The 23224-nt window shown below is 41.4% G+C and overlaps 1 protein-coding gene across 1 annotated transcript in view; it reads left to right on the top strand.

The window, feature by feature from the left end:
• Positions 1-23224, top strand: part of MBOAT1 (membrane bound O-acyltransferase domain containing 1) — a 108892-nt gene that overhangs the window by 49487 nt on the left and 36181 nt on the right. Inside the window, exons 3-7 of the mRNA XM_045847212.1 lie at positions 601-678; positions 6157-6252; positions 18854-18909; positions 20934-20988; positions 22447-22630. Of these exons, the coding sequence (XP_045703168.1) occupies positions 601-678; positions 6157-6252; positions 18854-18909; positions 20934-20988; positions 22447-22630 (469 nt within the window). The remainder of the gene's footprint in view (positions 1-600; positions 679-6156; positions 6253-18853; positions 18910-20933; positions 20989-22446; positions 22631-23224) is intronic.

Here is a 23224-nt window from a genome sequence, read left to right as displayed (position 1 = left end):
CAAAGCAGGCATGTAGGTTAGACCTTTCTTTGCTAGGTAAGTGGGTTAGAAGAACCTTGGGAGTGGCACTCTTTGAGGAAGAAGCTTTAAGAACCTGCATTTCTAGAAGTACAAGTTAAGGAAATTTGTGAATTTGTTCAGGGCACTAGAATGCTGCTTTTATTCTTTCAAATAAAATTTGAGCAAGATTGATGAGTATTTTAAATCAGCCACCAAGACAGGTAAAAGTCATGGTATCTGGGACAGCTTAGTGGTCCTGGGATTTTAAAATTAAAAAAAAAAAAAGTCCTGCAGAAGTAAAGAACCCTCTTCCAGACTCTCAGTTGTGTCTATGAAGAAGCATAAGTACCCTGTGTGTGATTCCTGACATTACTGGGGCTGCAACTGGCAGATTATGCCATGACTTCCTTGTATCATTTCAAGCTAAATTCTTAATTCTACAGAACAAAAATACTTGATTTATTTCCTTTTATATAAACATGAGTTAACTAATCACTTGCCTCTTGGTGGGGTGGAGGTGGAGTATCAGTATGGGTAGTCAATAGGTATGTTAATGTGAAACACATTCACTGTTTTACCTCCCCCTTACATGTCTCACAGGTACTCTGCACATCTGTTTGTGCTGGTGTTAACATGCTATGGAATCATGGTCACCGCAAGTGTGTCCAATATTCACAGGTAGGACCATGGGAATGAACTGTGCAAGGGAAGGTTATTCATGACCTTTGAAATGTGTTTCCAGGGGAAGGAGTACCCTTTCCTTATGCCACACGTGGCAAACCCTAGGTTCTCTGGGATATCAGGAGAAACAGGGAGCCATAGATGTTGGGAGCCTTTAGAGAAAACTTTACAAAAAAGGTGGGGGGGGGGTGCAATTTGGGTCTCAGGTGAAAGACATTATGTCAGAATTAGGCAGCTCCATTTGCATTAGTTCCAGACTGGAAATAACCCAAATGGTCCCCACCATGGAATACTACTCAGCAACAAAAAAGAATGAATGATTGATCCACACAATGACGTGGATGAACTTCAAATAAATATGCTGAGTGAAAGAAGCCACACAAATTCTGTTCTTCAAAAGGCAAACTAATCTGTAGCGACAGAAATCAGTCAGAGGTTCCCTGGGGCGGGGTGGTGCAGGGGGTTGTGACCGGGATCTCAGAAGAGGCAGGAAGACACTTGGTGGTGATGGACATGTATGTCTGTTATTTTGAATTTGACTGTGGTTTCCCTGCTACATATGTGGTCATCAGAACTTTGTCTACTTTAACTGTGTGTACTGAAACTGTTAAAGAAAGAAGATATATTTTTATTAGGATATTTTGATTTCAAGGTACAGAAGTAATTTCATTCCACCTCGAGGCTACATGCTTAGGCATCTCTTCTGCACTGGCTCTGTTTCCAGGGTCTTTCTGAAGCCGCAGCACAGTTCTGCCGGTCAGTGACCCTGGAATGTGAGCTCTGTGAAAACACAGACCTTCCTCTCTCACTCACTGTTGCATCCTCCGGAGCCTGGAACAAAGCCTGGCACAAGTAGCGCCTCAATAAATATTTATGGAATGAATGACTAAGGCTTTTCTGACGGTGTCTCTGAAAAAGCCGATACCTCATTTCAGCTCCGGAAAGCTCTTTGGTTGGTAAGATTATTAGCACAATGCTTTTCCTTCTTAAAGTCACTGAAATTTAACTTTTCAGTGCATGGTCTTGTAATGACTTCAAATAAATTTTTGGTTTTCAAGGGAAAATATTTTTTCATGCTTTAAATTTATAGTCATTCAACTTAGTATCCAAATGAGCTCTGAAAATTTGAATCCTAATCATCTCTCTTCTAAGTGCCCTCCTTGAGGGAGAGCATATCATTCATTTGGAGGGGAAATAGGAAACCCATATTTCTAATTTGGAAAGAATGGGTTTTGGACACGCTTTGTATTATGACAAAATGTTTTTTTTAAAAAGTAGGGTGAAAATAGCTGACTTTTTCCAAACTTGATTTTGGAAGCAATGAAATGATTAATAAAACTGTTGTTCCATCTCTACAGGGCATTTCCTTACAAACTGTAATTTGTCAGCTCTGCCCACACTTGTAAGATGCTGATGGGGTGCGGTCCATTCTTCAGAGGGTGAAGAACTTATGTGCACACTAACCCTGTGCCAGGCCCCCTGAGGATCTCTGTGTTAGTCTCCAGCCAGGGATGGGAGACTCCAGCCTTGGCAGAGTGGAACTTTACAGACAGGCGGTAATATTGTGGTAGCAGAGGGCTGTGTCATAAGACCAAATAGAAAGGATGCCAGAAAAGATTTTCTCTCTTTCTTTGCTTGTGTAGTTGCCAGTACTGCTGAAGCAGGGAGTGGTTCAGTTCTCAGAGGATAGAGTTGTTTCCTATTGATGCGGGAAAGAGCAGGAGACCGCAGTCAGGAAATCTGGCTCTTTCTAGCTGTGTGAGTTCAGACAAGTGACGCAGCTTCTCTGCGCATCAGATTTCCCCCCTATCAAATGTGGGGTTTGTGGTAGTTCGCACTTAAGTTCTCTTCAACACCAGGATTTCATGATTTTTTTGTGAATCGTCCTCTTCTCTTTACTGAGCCAGTTTTAACAGTTCTGGCATATGGTTGGGACGAGGAGGGGAAGGTTAGTGTTTGCTGCCACATGGAACTAATCCATTTCTGGACTGACCATCGTTATTCAGGATTTGTTAAGAGAATCTCTGGGGTGTCACCTGTTTCCTTCCCAAACTGCTACGTTGGGCAGAAGTCCTGGGCATTAATTTACCACATAGGAACCAACTGGAGTAGAATATAGTTTGTATCTCCCAGGACAGAGGCCAGTTTCAGAGTACCTGTTTTGTGCCAAGTGCCAGGCCAAGATCTTTTAAATATATTAGATTTCATTATTTTTAATATGTAAACTCTTATTTAGTGTACCATTTATTTTTATTTCTTTTATTTTTGTTTTTGTCATTCAATTACAGTTGTCCCCATTTGCCCCCACTACTCTCCCCTGCCCTGCCTACTCCCACCTCCCACATTCAGCCTTCCCCCGCACCCCATTGTCTTCATCCAGGGGTCCTTTATACATGTTCCTAGATGACCCTTCCCCTTCTTTCCTGTTATACCCCCACCCTGGTTACTGTCAGTTTGTTCTTTGTTTCAGTGTCTCTGGTTGTATTTTGCTTGCTCGTTTGTTTTGTCGATTAGGTTCCACTTGTAGGTGAGATCATATGGTATTTATCTTTCACCGCCTGGCTCACTTCGTTTAGCATAATGCTCTCCAGTTCCAAAAGACCTATACAGACTGAAAGCAAAGGGTTGGAAAAAATATTCTGAGCAAATGAACAGGGGAAAAAAAAAAGCTGGGGTGGCAATACTTTGATCAGACAAAATAGACTTCAAAACAGAGGCCATAAAAAGAAACCCAGAAGGTCACTACATAATACTCAAGGGAAGAATCCATCAAGAAGACATAACCATTGTAAACATATATGCACCCAATATAGGAGCTCCCAAATATATAAAGAAAATCTTGGAGGACTTCAAGAAAGATATAGACAGCAACACACTTACAGTGGGGGATTTTAACACCCCACTATCAATAATGGATAGATCTTCCAAACAGAATATCAACAGGGACGTTGTGGCATTGAACAATGCCCTAGATCAAATGGACTTCACTGATAGGACCTTTCATCCTAAAGAAGCAAAATGCACATGGAACATTTTCAAAGATAGATCACATGATAGGACACAAAACAAGCCTCAACAAATTCAAGAAAATTGAAATCATATCAAGTATTATTTAGTGTATCATTTAATATATTATTATATTTCATATTTATCATTATTGCAAATGTATTCTTTCTAGGACAATGCAATGGGACATAAGAGTTTTCCCCCTGAGATGAGGAAATGAGACTCAAGTAGGTAAATAGGTGTACAGTTTGATGAGTTTTCACACAGTAAATATACTCACACACTCCGCACCCAGGTTGGAAGGGGAATATTACTGTGAAGCCCGTCTCAGCCATTACTACAGCCCTCCTCACTAAAATAACTGCTGTCCTGACATTTCACACCACAGATTAGTTTTGCCAGGGCTGGGATTTGAACCCATGCTGGTCTGTTTCCAGAGTACATGCTCTCTCTACCACTTCTGGATTCCTGAGATTTTTCAGGTTTGTCCAGGGCTTGAATGCATTGCCCTATTTATTGGAACACAGTACTTGGCACCATCCTTGTTAGGCAGCTCTTATTATGACAATTGCACAGAGCTTGCTTTTTGTTCTAAGGGAAAGAGGAAGCAGCAGGCATGGCTGCATTTGAAAGGGCCCCGAAGAACCTGTTTTTTGAAGATGCTCTATGCTTCTGCCTTGACCCTCACGGACTGGCTGCGAAAGGGAATGTACGTTGGAGGCCAACCAGCCTGACTCCTATTTCAGCTTCTGTGTCATCTCTGAAGGGAGCTGTTTTTTTCTTAGTTGTTTGCTTTGTTCACCACCTTCTGGTTTGGAAAGGGTTAAGGATGAATCCAGGGTAGGGGGAAATCTTTGATTGCAAATGATGGGAAAGCGAATATAAAGTTTTATATAGTGTGTTAGCATGTATAGAACTTCTCTGCACTCCTTATCTGGCTCCCCCTTGCTACCAAATGGAGTTTTATTATTCCTACTATTTACTAGTCCTTGGACTGGTCTAGGAGTTCTTTTAATGTGAATTTGTGTGTTTTAAGAAAATTTAACATCAGAATATACATGTTTAAAATTTATACTTTATGAATGCATGTTTCTGATGGGTTCCTGAGTCATTTAAAATGTTTAATGTATTCATTTCAGTTTATTTCAACTAATAGTTAACCTCTCATATGTTAGGTCAAAGGTTGGGATGTTCAAGGTCACAGTCAGTTGGGGAAATTAACACTTATGGTTTTAGTATTATAATTACATATGCTAGTATGTAGCACTAGAGAAATACAGACAATGGAGCAATGAATTGTGCTGAGAGTGGGGACGGCATGAATGGATGGAGCAAGACCAAGCCGGTGGCATTGGAGCTGAGACTTATTTTATAGATAGACAATACCCGGATAGATGCTAGGATGGAGAAAGGAGTTGCAGGCAGAGGAAGGAGCTTGCAGAAAGATATCTGACCTCAAAATGCAGGATGTAATTGTGGGTGCGAGCAATCTGGTGTAGTTGGAACACACAGTGGATGCGGAGAATGGCTGGAAATGAGAGCAGGAAGGCGAGGCAGAGCTTAGTGTGTGGGAAGCACCTTGCATGCTGTGTTCAGGAGTTTTCATGTGACTAGACAGCGAGACCCTTTGGAGACTTTTAATATGAGTAACTGTTACTTATTTAACTGTTCATTCAACACACAGTAGGTGGCTATAATGAACAAAGCACATATGTCATCCTTGCCTCCATGGAATTTTCAGTCCAGCAAGGGAGACAGTTAATGAGATTATCACATCTCTATAATTACATGTTGACGAATGTTCTGAGTGGCAGGTGTGTGTGTGGATGGCTGGTTATACTATAGGGTGGTGATATGGGGTGATATGGAGTAGGTGGTGAGTCTCAGGCATGGCGGGCAGAGCGCTCGGAATGTTAACACCTAAGGAATAGGTGGAAAAAGAGGCTGAGCAAGAGTCTTGGAAGACTTAACCAAAGAGGTGTGAAGAAAACAGAGAGAATTGAAGCCAAGAGGACAAAGTGTTTCAGGAAAAGAGTGGTAGGCACACGGTGATGATTTTTATTTACAAAGGTCATTGTGTAAATGTGATGTTTGTGAAGGGGGGATGCTGAGGGCAAGACCTCAGGAGTGAGCAGTTGGCAGCTCTGGCTGCACGTTGGAGTCATACCTACTCTGTGCATGCTGTATGGATTAAACCTGAATATCTGGGGTGGGGCCCCGATGTCCGTGGTTTGTTAGGATTCCTCACCTGATTTCGTTACGCTGCCACAGTTGAGAACTGCAGGGGTCCAGGTGAGACGGGATGAAGGGCTCAGAGCGGTGGGGGGTTGGAGGGGCTGGGACATACACAGACCAGACAGGACTTTGTGACATTGCAAATGAGGGGGTGAGAAGGAAAAAGAAGAGAAAATTGATTGAGTACATTCTTGTAATGCATAATAATCAGATCCTGTGCATTTTTGGTTTCAGATACTCCTTTTTTGTTGCAATGGGATACCTGACCATGTGCCACATCAGCAGAATATACATCTTCCACTATGGGATTCTCACTACGGACTTTTCTGGGTGAGTGTTTTAATTTGTGGGGGGCATTCCGACTGCTGGCTTTGACTCCCTCTCTTGGGGTCTGTAAGGACCAAGCACACACATCAGAACTGTGGGTGCCTGGTTCAGTCTGTTTGTAAGACTTTGCTGATGAGGTGAGGGTGAAGACTTGGTTGCTCTGTGGGACCGCGAGCCCCATTGTGCTGTCAGTCAGGGCCTGCAGACAATGGCCCGTGGGCAGTATCTGGCCCGCCACCTGCTTTTGTAGTTATGTTGGAACACAGCCAGGCACTTACTCACTTGCATTGTCTCTGGCTGCTTTTGCACGATGACGGTAGAGTTGAGTGGTTGTGACAGAAACCATATGAGCTGCAAAGCCTAAAATATTTGCTTCCTTGCTCTTTACAATAAAAGTTTGCTGACTCCCTATTCTGAGGCCTTTAACGCCGAGTTGCCATTTACCTCTCCTAGTTACTAATACAGAAATTCTTCCATACCAGCAGATAAATAGCCGCTCCCTTACCCTCTTGAGGGTCCTCTAGCTGCTCCAGCTCTCCCCACCAGGTCCATCGGACTTGCAGCACCTAGAAAGGCAGTGCATGGCACAGCGGGGGATCTCCACAATAGCTGCGAAAATGCTGTGTCACCCTGCCTTTGCCTGGTGGGCCACGCTTCCCCTGATTGGTCACCTGGTGAAGACGATGGATGGATCAGTGAAAATTCTATGCTTTGTTGATGTTCATTCAGTAACAACTTTTCATGAGTCCTGAGGAATGGACACTAAGGCACAGGGACACCTCCCAGCACACTCTCTATTGTCTATGTCACTTCCTGAGGAGCTGGTTCTGTTCCCTGTGGGCAGTCTGAGGTCGGAGAGAACTTGAGGTCTTCCCTCAGGTTAAACTGAATTTCACTTGGTGAGTTACTGGAGGATAGGCAGTGAAATAAAGGGGTTATAACTCACAGCTTCTTTCTGTGAGCTTTGCAAATTGGGCATCTAACCCGTCCCATTGTAAAGAGGCTCAGGAAGGCACGAGTTGCTTTGGGACGCAAAGACTGTGGCACTGACATTTCCGTGGCTACGGTTTGGTCTCAGAGTGGCTTTTCGTGCATCAGTTTTTCTTACCCTCAGGCTTCTGGGTTTTATCTGTCTCTGAGTTGTCTCTGCTCTGTGCTCCTTTTCCCCCAGATTATGGAACAGTTTTTCATTTTTTTCTGAAACAAGCCCACAAACTTCTTTTTATTTTTATTGGTGTGTATTGCTAGCAAAATATGGAAAGTATGGGAACAAGAAAGATAACATTATAGTTGGGCAGTTATAGCATTAAAAGTAACTTTTAAATGGTGATCATAACTCTCCCTAGTGTTTAATTAACAAACTTCATTTCTTGGTTTCACCACAGAACCATGTCCTCACCCCTCCAATGCTTAGAAGAGTTTCTTAATAGTCATTCAATAAACGAATGAGTTAAATACCCTACCTAGCATTTGTCAGTCTTTTCTTCAGTGTTTCCAGAAGCCTCAATTAAATACCCCCCCTAGCCATTTGGTTGGGATATTGAATAAAAAACTTTTACTTTAGCCCAAAGTGGATTGTTACCTGTTTCTCATCTACATCACTTTTTCTTTTCAAGGCACAAAGTGTCCATTCATTCATTCCTTCTTGCAGCTGTTTGTGGGTTCCCGGTATACTAGGTGCAGTGCCAGGGCCTAGAGACACTCAGGCAGGAGGAAGGGCATGCCAGGAAGAGGAAACAGCTCTGCAGGAGCACAGAAATGTCAGACAGGTGTCTGTGGATGTCCCAGAAAGCCATCTCCCCTCCCTTAGCTTCCACATCCCTATGTCCCCACGTCCTATCAGGTCGGCAGCCTGGCTGTCTCTTGGCCCCATTTGCTGCTCTGCAGGCCCACTGCCATCACTCAGGGCCACCCGTGTCTGCAGGTTTCCTAACTGGCCATCTTTTCTACCACCCTGCCCCTTCTCTGGTTTGTGTTCTCTGCACTAACCAATGAGGTTCTAGAGTACCAAGCAGATGATGAGATGGCCCTGCCTCATCTCTGGCCACCTCCACCTTCCATGTGCACTGCAGATGACAGCAGTGCCGAAAAGCCCATGATCTGCAGGCATGCTGGGTTAGTCTGTGCCTCTGCATCTCTGCCTTGCATGTTCTGCCGATTAGAGGAATATTTCTCATCCCTGTCTATGTGGAAATCTTTTCCTTCTTTTCCCCAAACCCAGTTCAAAGATCACTGTTTTAATAAAGCCTTCCCTGATTGCCACTGCCATCCCACCTTGGTCCCTTCCCTCACCAGTCAGTCACTCACTGCATTTTGGACCTTGCACCTGGCTTTCAGTGGCTGGTGCTGCCCGTGGCCCATAAACCATACGCACGGAGACCCTCGGGCCTGGAGTGTTTGTAGCTGGCACTCGGGCCCTGCTGCTTTCATCAGTCAATGTGTACGCTTATCTAGTGTCATCGGTGTTTATTCTAAAACTTGTTTATTACAGTTGGTACTTACATATAAGCTCATTATATATGGAAGGAGAGAACATGGTTTCTTTAAATCTAAGTTGGGTCCTTTGGAAAGTCACCAAAGCAAGTTTAGTATATTAAAGTAATGGCTATTGAATTCATTGTGGGTGACAGTGCTGTAAGGGTATGGGGAGGATTATACAGATTAAGGATCCTGCACTCAGATTGCTTTGCAAACATCTTTACCTTCTTTTACCTTCTCAGTCTGTGTTAGAGGAAGTGGCTCTGGAGCCGTAGATGGGGGTTTGTGTAAGAGGCAGATGCCGTCATTCAGCAGGCCCACATGCCAGGGAAGGACCCTGGTCCTTCATCAGAAGGTTCATCTGTTCGTCATTCAGCAGACACCGATGGAGAACCTGCAAATGCAGGCCCAGTTAGTTATAGGAGACAGCAGTGAGCAAGGACTGTGGAGTGAATATCCAGTTATCTATTTCAAGTTTATATAGGAAGTTCAAATGTGAGCATATCATTGTGTACTGGGTTGATTAGTGTTGCCCCCAATCCATGTATACCCAGAAGTTCAGAATATGCCTTTATTTGGAAATAGGATCTCTGTAGATGTAACTGGTTAAGAAGAAGACCCCCTGGATTAAGCTGCGCCCTAAGTTCATCATGGTTGTGGTTCTGTATGAAGTCCATGAGAGATGCAGTTCATAGACATGCAGAGGGAAGAAGGCATGTGAAGGTGGAGGCAGAGATGAGAATGGTGCAGCTACAAGCCAGGGAACTCCAGGGATTGCTGTCAGCTGCTGGAAGCTAGGAAAAAGCATGGAAGAGATTCTCCCTCATGCCCAGGAGGGAACCAGTTTTGCCAATGCCTTGATATGGGACTTTCAGCTTCCAGACTCCAGACAATGTTTGTGGTTTTAAACCACCCAACCTGTAGTAATCTGTTATGGTGGCTCTAGGAAATGGATACACATTGTTTTGTGATTGCATACCTTTTGCTGAACTAACAAATGCACCACTACCACCACCCTTCAACCCCGCCCTGATTATGCAGGTAAGAGTGCCTCTATTGTCCACATCTCTTCCACCTCTTGTCACATGTCCCGCTCTACTGGCTTCATTCATAAAACCATAAGCTCTTGAATGATTGTTATGTCATTTTAGCATAATCAGAATTGTGGGAAGTTACCACAAGGAAAAATAAAGGGTATTTGTGGGAAACAGTAATGTGTTTGTGAAATGCTGTGGATTTGGTTTTGGCAGCAGGGTGGGGATGGAAATCAGTTCCTGTCAACTTGACTTTCAGCAGCATAGCCATGATAAGTTGTCTCAAGTGATATTGTTTTCTGGCATTTTTGGATTTCCTTGTATTAAGACATCTCAGACATTACCTGCAAGACTGTAGAATGTTTGAACTGGAAAGGGTTGTTGTTAGGGAAAGGGTACAAAACATGTCTTCCACCTGTAAATGCATGCAACTTAATTCTCTGATTGCTGAGTGGTCATATTATCCAGTTCTTGAAGGTATGTCTTTTTACTTATAGTGCATTATTAAGCAGCATTCCCGCCCCCCCAACCATAAATGTACAATGCCTCACTGACATGAATTCATCTTCTTGGATAATATCAGTTAATGTAAAGGGAGAGGTCCATATCAACCTAAAGTGGACAAGATGTTTTAAATCATTGGTCGCCAACCGTTTTGGCACCAGGGACTGGTTTTGTGGAAGACAAATTTCCATGGACTGGGGTTGGGTTGTGGGGGGGATGGTTTCGGGATGATTCGAGTGCATTATATTCAAGGTCACCTCCTGCTGTGTGGCCCACGTCCTAACAGGCCTGGTCCGGTACCTGTCTCAGCCCAGAGGTTGGGGACCCTTGTTTTAGATCACAAATTGTTACCAATTTGTTCTCTTTATGACTATGTAAGCAACCACACATTTTCCTTCTAAATCTAATAAGATTTTCAGTTTAAAAATTTATGATTCTGTCAAGGAATAAGGAGTGTTCCCAAGTTGAGTCTGGCTGTTTAAAGCAGTCTGACGTGGCAGCTGCGCTCTTTTGAGGATGTGTACAAACCTAAGTGCTCCGCACCCATTCTCACACCTGTAGCATAAGAGCACAGACAGGAGTGGAATGGGACTGGATTATTAGATTAGTGTTTGTGTCAAACAATATATGTGTTTAACTTGGGGAACACATAAACTTGCTGTATTTTAGATTATCTGGTGCTTGAAATTTTATTTATCATTCTGAAAGTCATAAAAGTTTTCATGGGCTAGACTGATGTTAACGGTGAGGATAACACACAATACACTCTTATTATTGTGTAAGTGCTGCTAATCCAGTGTAGATCAATGCACGCAGTGGTGAGTGTCCTCTGTGCTTTCTCAGTGAACGTGGGCGATTGCAGATACTAGCACGTTTATTGTTCTTCTGGGGGAAGCTCAGCAATTGCTTGTAATAGAGCTGTTTCTTGATTCCCTTTTAAGTTTGTGATAATGAACTGATTCTTATTTCTTGCTCATGGAAGGGTACAAACCGGGTTGTCTTCTGAGGGGAGCAGCAAGAAGAACTCTCTTCTTTTTGGGGTAGGCCAGATTCAGGTGGATTATTGCCCTCCCACCACCACGTTGGCAATTTGAGTTGCTCATGTGCTTCTGAAAACATTATGAAAAGAGAACTCTTCTCCACTACCAGTGGGAGTATAAATTCATACAACCCTTCTGAAAGGCAATTTAGCCATAAATTTCAAACAAGAATTTTTAAAATGTTTATATCCTCTAATAGGATAAATTCCTAGAAATTGAATTACCTTATTAAGGAAATCAAATCTATTCATAAGCATGTTCAACTGTTGTCAATAATAATGAAAAACTGGAAGTATCCCAAATGGTCCAAAAGAGGTGAATGATTAAATGACGGTACTAAAATGCATCCATCGAAAATGATGTCTTCAAAGTATGTTAGTGATACTGGGAAATGCTTAAAAGATGATAGAAAATAAAAACCTCAAAACAAATGACATGATTAAGATGCCATTCTTATGAATATGGACATGTGTAGAAAAAAGTAGGAGGAAATAAAACAGTAAGATAGTGATTCTGTAGGGGGTGTGCTTTATTGGTTTTAATAATTGTTTTATTCTTTCATGTTATTATAATAATGAGACACCCTAAATGTTATTTAAATATATTTGCATGCATGTTATAGTGGACTATAGCCTATAGTAGTAGAACAAGGGCCATTTGTGTTCCTCGTTACCCTATTATGTGTCTTGTAACTCAGAGTAGCAGTGTCACTTACCTGCCTTCCTCCCGGTGCAGGTCACTTGCCCTGTTGTTCCATGGGAAGTGTTTTCCTCTGTTATGACATCCTGATCACTCTATTGGGCAGCCCAGTATGTGCAAATAATTGGATTCTCTCTGATTGTAAAAAGAACATATTTGCAAAGAGATTTCAGTATTTGATTATTTCATGTTTCTCCATCATGCTGTTGCCAGCTCTTTAATAAGTAGCACAGTCACCTGGAATTTAATTCTGAAGATATGGGTTCCTAGGTTATATGAAGTATATTTGGTGGGCTCCTGCTACAATGGAGAACTGGTGATTTTGTTTTTGTTGAGTGCCAAAGTATAGAGATGAAATCTTTGAAATGGTAAGTGGAAAGAGTACAAGCCCACTCTGCTCTGTTTGACATGGGATGATTCTAAACAGATACCACAAACTCTGAGTCCAGAGGAGTTCCTGATACCTTCAACTACAACCCTAGGAAGCCTGATGGACCTGTGCTCATTCTTTGCTGTGACTCCCAGAATCCCTTATTTTCTTCCACGATGCTGGCACATTTGAAAGGCATTTAGGAGCATTCCACTAAAGCTGTGATAGCATCAATAGCCTCCTTAGTAAGTAATCCAGTGAGCAGGGGGTACAGACAGGGCAGAAGCAGCAGGGACATGAGGAGGTAGGTACTGTCTGAGCCTCCTCTGCTCCTCAGCTGCTTGGTCTAGGTACAGTTTGCATTGTACCTTGGCACCTCTGGTTGTTGTTCACATTGGCAGTTTTGGCCTAGGTTACAGCTGATTGGAAGTTTGCTGTACTTGTGTTTTCCCACCCCGCCAAACTTCTTGCTTGCCTCACTTCTTGCTTTCCTAGTATGTAAGTGTTATACATGGATTTGGATTATAAACAGAGAAGTAATACAAATTTTAGTATATGTGCTGCTAAAGTGAGCCCAAGAAGTAATAAAAATATGAAGTATAACTTTTTGGGCCTAAAATGACCTGTTGGGGAAGATAAGACCCTTGAGGGTCAGATCCAGCTAGATGCTGGCCAGCCAGCTGTGTGTCTGGTTGGCTTTTTTGCTGACTACGTTACCTCACTGTTCCCTCCTAGCTTTACCAGGGCAGAGAACTTAACCATTTTAGGTACAAAGATTAAGGTAAAACAGGCAGGTTTTATTGGATATTGCTCAAAATGGAGTTTTGTTTAATGTTTTAAAGACAGGTTATTTTTGTTGGGAGTTGATATGGGACATGCAAATGGGTGACTGGGTACCACTTCTGGCAAGTTGCCTGAAATCTGTATTAGCAGGCCTTGATTTTATGTTTACGAGGAGGGAGAGGTAGATGGCATTGTTTTCTTGCTTTTCATTCTAAACACATCTCCAACTGCCTGTTTTCATTTACTTAATTCTCTCCTATATTTTCTTATCCCAGTTGGAGTAATAATCTTAAGTTTGGGAAGCAAAAATTGGTTTTCTTTAGCTTTCTTTTTAGTCATGAAAAAAACTAATGGGACAAAAAAGAAGTGGCCCTACCTCAACCGTGCTGAACTCAAACCCTGACTTCAGATTGGTCAGATGGTTCCCATGGATTCCAGTGCAGGGCACATGACTGACAGGTGTATACAAATCCAAGGACAGGGCATACTTTTCAGGGGGTGGAAAGTCTGAGAGCAGCTCAAGTTCTAAGGCTTCATTGTCCTGTTCTTTGGCTGTATCAAAGAGCCTTTTTATGTCCTTCCTGTGCTTGTAGTATGTGCTTGTGGATGCTGGGTTTTGCATTTTTGCAAAAAAAGAAAGTATGAGTTCCAACCACAAACCAACAGACATGTCTTAGATTATATTATGTTTTGATTGGAATGCACCATAGATGGTATTTGAGTTTTATTTAAAATTAGTAACTTCATGGGTTTGACTCTCGAATTTCAATAACTTGTGCATTTTAAGTTTGACACTGGATCTACCCATAAGTTTAAATAAATTCATCAATGAAAAATTGCTCAGAGAGGACTCGCTCTGAGCAAGAGCATATGGCGCCCTTCCTTGTACCCATGGCAAAGTAGGGATGTAGGAGGATTCTAAATTCATTCCTTCTAGTGAACAGGTTTTCATTTGAGGATTTTAGATCTGCTTTTTCACAAGTTATCAGTATGTTCTATTATAATCAGTGATCACATGTATGAGTTGTTTTTTTAATACGGTTGCTAGAAAATTCTTCAGATGTTTAAAACAGAAGGAGTACATTATGGGAAAGTATGTCTGGATGATTGGCAACAATATTTGATCCATAGCTTCTTTAGTTTTCTTTTTTTTTTTTTCAAAAAAGGGACTTTTTTTTCTAAACAAGGACAATAATATGGTTTCCACATAGACCCACTAATGCAGATTTCATATTGAGTATTCTTAGTTATTGACTTCGATCTAGATATTCAGTATTGTGTGTTGCATTAGTTTGGGTTCTCTGAGAAGCAGATGCTGTGATAGGATCAGAGGTATAAGAGGTTTTTTGGGTGAAATGCCTGTGAGGGAAATTGGGGAGGCCAGTGGATGAGGCTGGGAGAGCCTCGGATTGAAAGGCATGTCTGACCCCTGAGATGAGAGGGGGGCAGGAGAAAGAGTGGTCTGCGGCTACCGTGCAGTTCTAAGACAATTTTGACAAGTTCAATGGGAAGTCCTTGGGCTTAAATTCCGGAGGACAGAGGAGTACCACACCTTGGGGGGAGGGGCCTGCCTGGGTCTGGAGGCATGGGTTTAGAACAGATGAGGTGGCAGAATCAAGGCACAGCTGGAGCCAGTCAGTCACACTGCTCTAGCAGCTGATCTGAGAGGCTCGTTCTTATGGCCACTGCACGTGTGAGTATCAGACTACTAAATGCTGCGCTCAGTGTGTGCGTTAACCATGGAATACATTAAATCTAACCCCAGATAGAGCAAGACAAATGCTGTATTTCTATAGAGACAAAAAGGTAGGTTAATTCCATGATGTATTTAATGTCTGTTGATAAATCTAGTTTTTAGACCCTTAAATATATATATATGAATATGTATATTTTCATATGAATTAAATCAAATGTAGGAATTTACTTGATTTGCAAACTGCATAGTCACCAGAGAGTGTGTCTCAAATTAAAAAAAAAATTTCATTGGGATTTGTATAAGGAAAACAGGGAGTTTAGTTCCTATTAGTGACTCCTAGGACTTTCAATCTATCAGGAAAAAAAGATGACAAAAAGGCTTTGGAAAGAACACTGTACTGCTTTGAAAGTCATTTATGAAACTACCTTGAGTGTGATGCTTACAGTGAATCTCTTCCAAGAAACACAGCTCTCAGCATCTGCTACACGCTGTGGGTCAGAGGCTTCGTGAATATCAGGCAGTGAGCTGCGAGATTATAATGGTCTATAAGATGAATTTGATCTGGTGGAAGGCTTCCATCTAGCCTTTATTTGTGGATCCAGCCTCAGCATTCTGGAATAGCAGTTATTTATTTTTTTATTATAAAAGAGCGTGGTCGCAGCAGTGTTAGCTGTGAGCACATCTTGCTGCCTTAACCTGACCACCTCGACGGCTGCCGTCTGCCACACCTTCCCTCCAGGCACGGCAGAGCACAGGTGTCCTCCCCCCTGCAGCCAGACTCACTCTTCTCTTAGCTTCATACAGGGCAGTCAGAATCTTGCTTCAAGCAATGGCCACTGGTCACTGGGCTTTTGTAAATAAGATATAAAGTCGGGTGTAGGTGTTAACATTTCAAAGTGTATTCGTTGGTACTTTTTTGAAATGCTTTATCTTGTTAGTTTATACTGATAGTTTATATTGTTAGTTTATATTGATAGTTGAAAATATTACATGCTTATTATGTTAAAGAGATGGACAGTGGGAATTAGAATGAGGAGAATTAGAGAGGAAGTGGACTCACAGAGAAGTGGCTAAGTGCAGTTGACACACATCGCACTTGGCCTAAAAGTAGTTTGTGTCGAATTCCATCGTCCCACACATCTGAGCCTGGCCTGAGCTCAGGGCTCAGAGGCTGCGGGCATCCCAGGGTCATGCCAGGGACACTGCTGCAGGACAGCGATTTTCACCCGGTGTGCCACCGCATGATGGTGTGTCACAAAAATTTTTAAACATGCAGTACCTGACTATTCAGTCAGGGGCACTGGCCTTTTTCCCCTTATATTGTCAAATCAAAAAATGACAGCAGCCAACACAACAGTAGCTATCTGGTGCGACTGAATCAAAATTATACCTAATTTTTTTTCCAGATCAGCAAAAAGTATATTTTTTTGATGTGCCACAGAATTTTGGTAGTTAGTTTGTGTGTGCCATGGGATGGGAAAGGTTGGAAATCCTTGCCGTTGGGCATTCACCAGAGCCTCAGCATTCCATATAGATGAGCATTAGTCTGTAGGGGTCAGAGGCAGCAGTTGCAGTAGGAAGCCATAAGAATAGATATCAGAAAGCCAGGATAAACAAAGAAGGTTTGAAAGAAAGTATGGTAGTTAGAGCAGTGGGATTTTATTTTGTATTGTTGAACAAGAATAGAGCTACTAAAAGTGTTCAACTAGGGTAGACGATTGGAAAAACAGGTGCATTTAAAAAATTGCAACTTGATTGAGATAGACAATTCATATACCATACAATTCATCCATCTAAAGTATACAATTCAGTGGCTTTTTAACGTATTCACAGAGTAAATTTACAGAATACAGCCATTCATGACAGTTAATTTCACATTTTCATGACTCTCTAAAGGAACCTGTGTGTATTCCCCGTCACCCCTATTTCCTCTCAGTTTCCACAACCCAGGCACCCAGCAGTCTGCCTCATTCCTCTGTGGATCTGCCTGTTCTAGACATTTCATAGATACCACACAGTCGTACACTATGTGTTTTTTTGTGTGTCTGCTTCTTTTAGAATGTTTTCAAGTCCCATGAAAGATAAAAGCTCGAGGCTCAAGGAGTGGAATTGCTTGGCCATCCTGTAACTCCGTGTTTAGCCGTTTGAGGTGCTGCCACACAGTTTCTAAAGCAGCCTGTTAGGCCTCTGAGGCGCTCAGTACCCCCACCAGCAGTATGCCAGCGTTCCAGCTCTCCAGCTCCTGGGCGACTCTTGTTATCTGTCTTTTCAGTTCTAGTCCTTTCACTGCTTGGGAAGTGGTATCTCATTGTGGTTTTGATTTGCATTTCTCTTGTAACTAATTAGTGTTGAGCATCTTTTCATGTACTTATTCACCATTTGTGTATCTTTTTTGGAGGAATATCCATTCAGATCCTTTGGCCATTTTTAAATTCAGTTGTAATTTTTTCTTCCCAAGAAAACAATGTTGATAGTTTAATGTATGTCTTAGTACTTTTTCCATGCACGTATGTACATTTTTCTTTACAAAAATGATATCATATACATACTGTTTTATAGCCTGCTTCCTCACGCTGTAAAGATTGTTCTACTTCAATAAATATTTTTTACAAAATTATTTTTAATGACTGCAGAGTAGTCCATATCTGTACCATTATTTATTTATGTAACTTGTTATTGTTTGATATTTGAGTTATTCCAATAAATGAACAACATGCATTTCTGATTTTTTTCTAGAATTGTCATTCTTAGTCAGAAAGTGATCACATATGTTTTTGATACATATATATATACAGTCTCAGTTAACCAGGCAATGGAGAGAGAAAGAAGCCAAATACCCAAACCCACGGTCAAACAAGACCATAGTCAGTTCTCAAATACCTTGTTCAGATTTACTGTGGGTAAGATGCTGCAGTAACCTGCAACTGTCCCTTGCTCAGTAATTAGGACACTAGTTATTCACTCCAACCGTTGCCCCTTGCATCCAGGAGCTGGAGGGGTTGTCTTTTAATTATTGAGTTGTAGGAGTTCTTTATACAGTCTAGTACCAATCTTACAGATACACGACTTACACATATTTTCATGCCTTCTGTGGAATGCCTTTTCACTTTCTTGAAGGGCACATTCTTTGAGGTACAATGATTTTAAGTTTTAATGATATCCTTTAGTGTATTATTTTTCTTTTGTTAAGAAATTATTGCCAAATCTAAGGTCATGAAGATTTACATCTGTATTAATGTCTTGATCCAGTTTAATTACTTTCTGTATTCTTTTTATGTGGATGTCTAGTTGTGCCACTACCATTAGTCGAAACAACTGTTCTTTCCTGTGTTGAATCATCTTGGCACCCTTGTTGACATGGGTGGTACTTCTTGGGCAAGTTTTTATTTTATGGCTGTTTCCAAATTGAGATGGGTGTTATTTTTTGTTTAAACTAAACTAAACTAAACTAAATGGTTTATTTATAGGTAGCTCCATTTTACAAATGTACCTTCTACTATGTGTGCATGGAAGGATAGCCTTTCATAGAATAAAAGCATATTAAAATGTGTTAGGATAGAGAAGCCAAACTGTGTCTCATCCAGGGGGGACCAGGGCACAGGATTATGTGTCTGAACCAGTGCTGCTTACATTTTAATGTGCATTCAGATGTCCTGGAGATCTCGTTAGAAATGCAGATTCTCATTTCCTGCTTCTGGAATAGAGTGTGAGATTCTGCATTTCCAACAACTCCAGGCCATGCTGGTGGCGCTGGGCCTGGAACTCACACTTTGCGCAATAAATAGCTGGAGAGGGACTTCCTAGTGTGATCTTGTTCAGCATCGTTAGAGCTACTTATGTACAGTGATTCAGAAGGGAAATAAAAATTGTTTAGTTTGAATTCAGTGCTTTTGTATTTTATTTACTAATCTTCAAGATGAAAAACCACCATATAGAGAAGTAGAATAAAAGTCCCAGGGGCACTTTTGCTCATCTTCATTATTTTCTGTCTTCCTTTCAGGCCTCTCATGATCGTCACTCAGAAGATCACAACCTTGGCGTTCCAAGTTCATGATGGTGAGAAAAACAGCCCTCCTTTTTGCTCTGAAGTCCCCCTGACATTTTTTATACTCTACACAGCCCCAAGTTTAGACAAGTGCTGGCAGATCTTGCTGTATCTTGTCAAAAATTTGTAGGCCTATTTACTCATAGCTTTTAACCTTCCCTGCTGTTATTTACCATTTCTCTCCTGAATCTGTAGCCTAAATTTGCTGAAATATTTGCGTTAAGAACAGTGGGTTTTCTGTTTACTTTTATAATGTTTTAAATTTAACTTAATTTATGGTACTCTCTGCCCTTCATTTCCAAATCTGATAAGAAAAAATGGCACCTTGTTTTTATGGTTTAATCTCTGAGATGGTCATGAGGTAATAATATAAAATTAAATAGCATTGGCTGGTTAACCATTTTGAATGTTAGATTTCTTTCCTTTTTTTTTTTTTTGGCTTGGAAAATCATCTAATAAAATGAGCCTGACTCTAAAAAACTGAGAGAAGAAAGAGTCTTCTATTTGTATAGAAACTGAACATTTCCTTTACTCAGATTCTTTCTGGAAATGGCCAGAAAATGCAATTTCCACCGTTAAAACTGGTTTCTAAGGAAGGAGCACAGCACTTTGATCCGAAGGAAGATGGGCTTAAGCGATGTCAGGGGCAAGTAGTAAACGTGTATTCTGAGGATTTGTTCTTCTCCAGCAAACGCTTTCTGACTGCTAAAACTGCTCTGTCTGTTGAGAAGATGTACAGTCTCCGCTAGGCTTCTTGTTTCTCCTTAAAGCTTGGAAAATAATTTAATTTCACATCGATGCTGTGTGTTTCTAGTTCGTACTGGTGACTTAGACATTCTGTAGAGAATTGGGTAGTTTTATACCCAGGATGGCATCTTTCTAGGGTGACCAACTGCCCTGGTTTGCCCAGAACTGAGAGTTTTTTGTAGGATATGAGGCTTTTAGTGCCCAAAGTGACACAATCCTGAGTGAACCCGGGTGAGTTGGTCAGCGTTTTTGTACCTGAAAATCTACTTGGAAGTGATTATAGACTGACATCAGCAACATAAATCAATAGTTAAAATCAATTTAATTTCTGGGATTGCCAGAGATATACTATTTGATGAGGTCTTAGAAACATGACTGTGATTTTTCAAATGCTGCTGCTTGTGTTTTTTTAAATTATTATTTGTGGTTGGTTTGTTTTTTACGTAGACTCTTTGCCTAGATTTACTTTTGTAAGCATTCGGAGTTTACCCTATTTTCTGGAACATCCCTTACATGCTGCAAAATGTTTGCCTGTGTCTTTTTTTCTTGTGTGTGGGAGGAAGAAGTAAATTCTGGAACCACTCTGCCTTCTCTTTGAGTTGTTTTTAGTGATTAGTGACCATATCAGTCTTAACTGATGTTATGGTTTTAAAGTTGACTTCTAATGCTTATGAGATGACACTTCAGGTTGTTTGACACTAGCTTAACATATACGTCTTGTGAGAACCACAAGTGTAATTTGTTAGGGAGTTTTTCTGGCATGGATGAGTTTTAAAAGAAGTAAAATCTCCTGATGATTCTTTCCTGTTTCCCTTGCATTTGGAGTTACGTTTCCTGTGTTTTGGAAGAGGAGAGTCCTTGTTTCTTTCCCCATTACATTGCACACCCATGCCCTCAGCTTGTACCAGGTGTTTTCATTCAGCATATCAGAGAGGCATTTATGCTGGTGTGGGCTGCAAAGGCAGACATATTTCTCTCATGTAGCAACAAAGACACATATAGTGTGGTAAGCAGTGCAGGAGATGGGGAGGGTTCTCGGATCCATGTCGTGCCGTGTGAATTAACTTGGAGTAACCCCTGAATTCCCCCTCTTCATAAGAACCTATAGAGAGTCTTCCTTACATGTGGACTTATGGGTAGTGCTTTGATCCAGGGCATTTAAAAAAATGGAAAACTTTGATTTATGAAACAAAAATTAATCACTTTTTTCAAATGAGTTTTACAAGCCTCTTTTAAGATTAATTATCTACTTCACTTCAAACACTTCTAAATTTTTTCTTTTTCACAGGACTCGGTCGAAGAGCTGAAGACCTGTCTGCTGAGCAACGTCGACTTGCTATTAAGTAAGTTTAATAATATATTCTCTAGTGCTTTGTATATCAATCAATATCTAGAGAGCTTCATTTACAAAATATTTGCATGTGATTTATGTGGATGTAATATTGTTTATTTAATGAATCTGCTATTGACGGACACTTGTGTGCCTACCAGTCTTTAGCTTTTGCAAATGGTAAATGATGAGTAACCTTGTCCATAGGTCATTTCCGATGGGTTTGGGTAGAGTCGTAGGATTCCCAGGAGTGGCATTGCTGGGTCAGAAAGTAAGTGGATCTGTAATTTTGTTAGTTCTGTGGGATTCTCCTTGACTGAGGGTAGATCCATTCCAGAATTATTGGGCATGTGTCTTAGGGTCCTCAAGAAACAGTTATCAGTGCCCATCAGGATGATTAAATGCTGGCATGAAACAAGATAGGAAGTAAAGCTGAAGCAGTAAGTACTGGCTGGGGATAGGAGGAATGTTGAAGGGGGACTTTGGTTGGTGTTGCCGTGTAGTAGAAAGGGGGTGGGTGTCGGAGAGGAAGGAGGTCTTGCAAAGTAGGAGGATATCATATGGAGGTAGAAATGACAAGTGGGGTAGCGTGTTGGGGATGGTGGTGCAGCCACGGCCAAGAGTTTCTGCTAGCAAGTAGTAGGAGATGAGTGGGAGAAGGGGGAGGGGCCCATGTGGTAACAGGAGTGAGTGCTTCATTTCTTCACTAAGGGTTTGGGACTTGGAACCAATGGAGAGTCACTGGAAGAGTCTACTGTGTCAGGTTCTTTGCTAAGCATGTGGGAGTGTAAGTGCTGTAGGCATAACTCCAGTGACTGGTCACCACTGGCCTTTTAGGAAGCCCTTTCCCACAATTCTACCCTGCTAGAAGAGCATGCCCCTTCAAATGCCATTAAAACACTAAACAAAACCACTCCTACAGAATTTTTTCCCTGCCACTACCCTGTCTATTGACCTGGTGCCTGATGCCAAAGCAGACAAGAGACTGTTACAAGGGCAGTTTTGTGTGGCTTCTTCAAGTGGAAACGGGTTCCACCCATCATCTGTTTTGTATTTATTTTGGCAGTCAGGACGTAGTTTTCCCATTTCAAAGCATCTCAGTCAACTAACAGTAGATCCGATTCTCCCGACTGCCTTATGTTTATTACCTTCGTTTTCTCCTGTAGAGGGCTAAGGTAAATGAGAAAGCATTTCACAGCACCAGAGTTGCCTTTGCCCTAGACCCCACCCTCCGTGTTTATAGTAGTGGTCGGTCAGCAGAGGGAGCCACAGAGCGCTGCATTTTCTCTGAGCCACTCACCTCACTAACTTCAAGATTTCTCTCTTAGATGGATTTTTAGAGAAACAGAAGAAAGGAAAGATCCTGTTATGTTTATTAAACTATAAAGATAACACCTGTGTTTATGATTTGCTTATTTGCAAATATGAAAAAATAATGACTGAAGGCTTTTCAACTTCTTTATTTTCACAGAGTAAAACCCTCTTTTTTGGAATACTTAAGCTACCTTCTGAACTTCATGAGTGTCATAGCTGGACCTTGTAACAATTTCAAGGACTACATAGCCTTCATTGAGGGGAGGCATATACGCATGAAGTTGCTTGAAGTGAACTGGAAGGAAAAAGGTTTCCACAGCCTGCCAGAGCCCTCTCCCACTGTAAGTTTTTAGTGGCCAAGTATTCACCCAGAGGTCCGGAATACGGAGTTTTGCTGCCAGAGCAGACTGTCACTAATAACTGTTCTAATTGAAAAGCCGAACAGTTTATCAGAAAGTTTGGCCAATAACTTTTCCCTCCATTTGCTTAAAATACCAATATTGGTATTTATTTTCAGTTCTCTGTGTTGGAGAAACAGATGTTTATTTCACAGAGGAGCTCACTGGCTGAGAATATTAAAGCAATCCATCCATTCATTAGGCAGCCAGTATTTAGTGCCTGCGATGGGCTCAGCACTGTACTAGTTAACATTCAAATTTATGGGTGTTTTGTCTTTATGAATAGAAATTAATATACAGCCGAAGGATAATATGTCAGTAAAAGGTGGAGGGAGAGGAAGTGGGGACAGAATAAATGGTTATATTGTAGAACCCGCCTGTTGCAAGGGAAACCAGTTTCACGCTGCCCAAAGCTTGGTTTTACTGACTTTGAGAGAGTTTAAGATTGTTTTTTAAAATAATATTTTAATTTTAATCTGAATTTTATTAATGTCAAATTAGTCTACAGAAGGAAGAGTTATCAAACTTTACAAATAA

This window comes from Phyllostomus hastatus, unplaced genomic scaffold (genome assembly GCF_019186645.2).
Source record: "Phyllostomus hastatus isolate PE091 unplaced genomic scaffold, TTU_PhHast_1.1 phas_contig_524, whole genome shotgun sequence".
Taxonomy (NCBI): Eukaryota; Metazoa; Chordata; class Mammalia; order Chiroptera; family Phyllostomidae; genus Phyllostomus; species Phyllostomus hastatus.
Note: the sequence above shows the minus strand (reverse complement) of the source record. Positions and strands in the feature narration are given on the sequence as shown.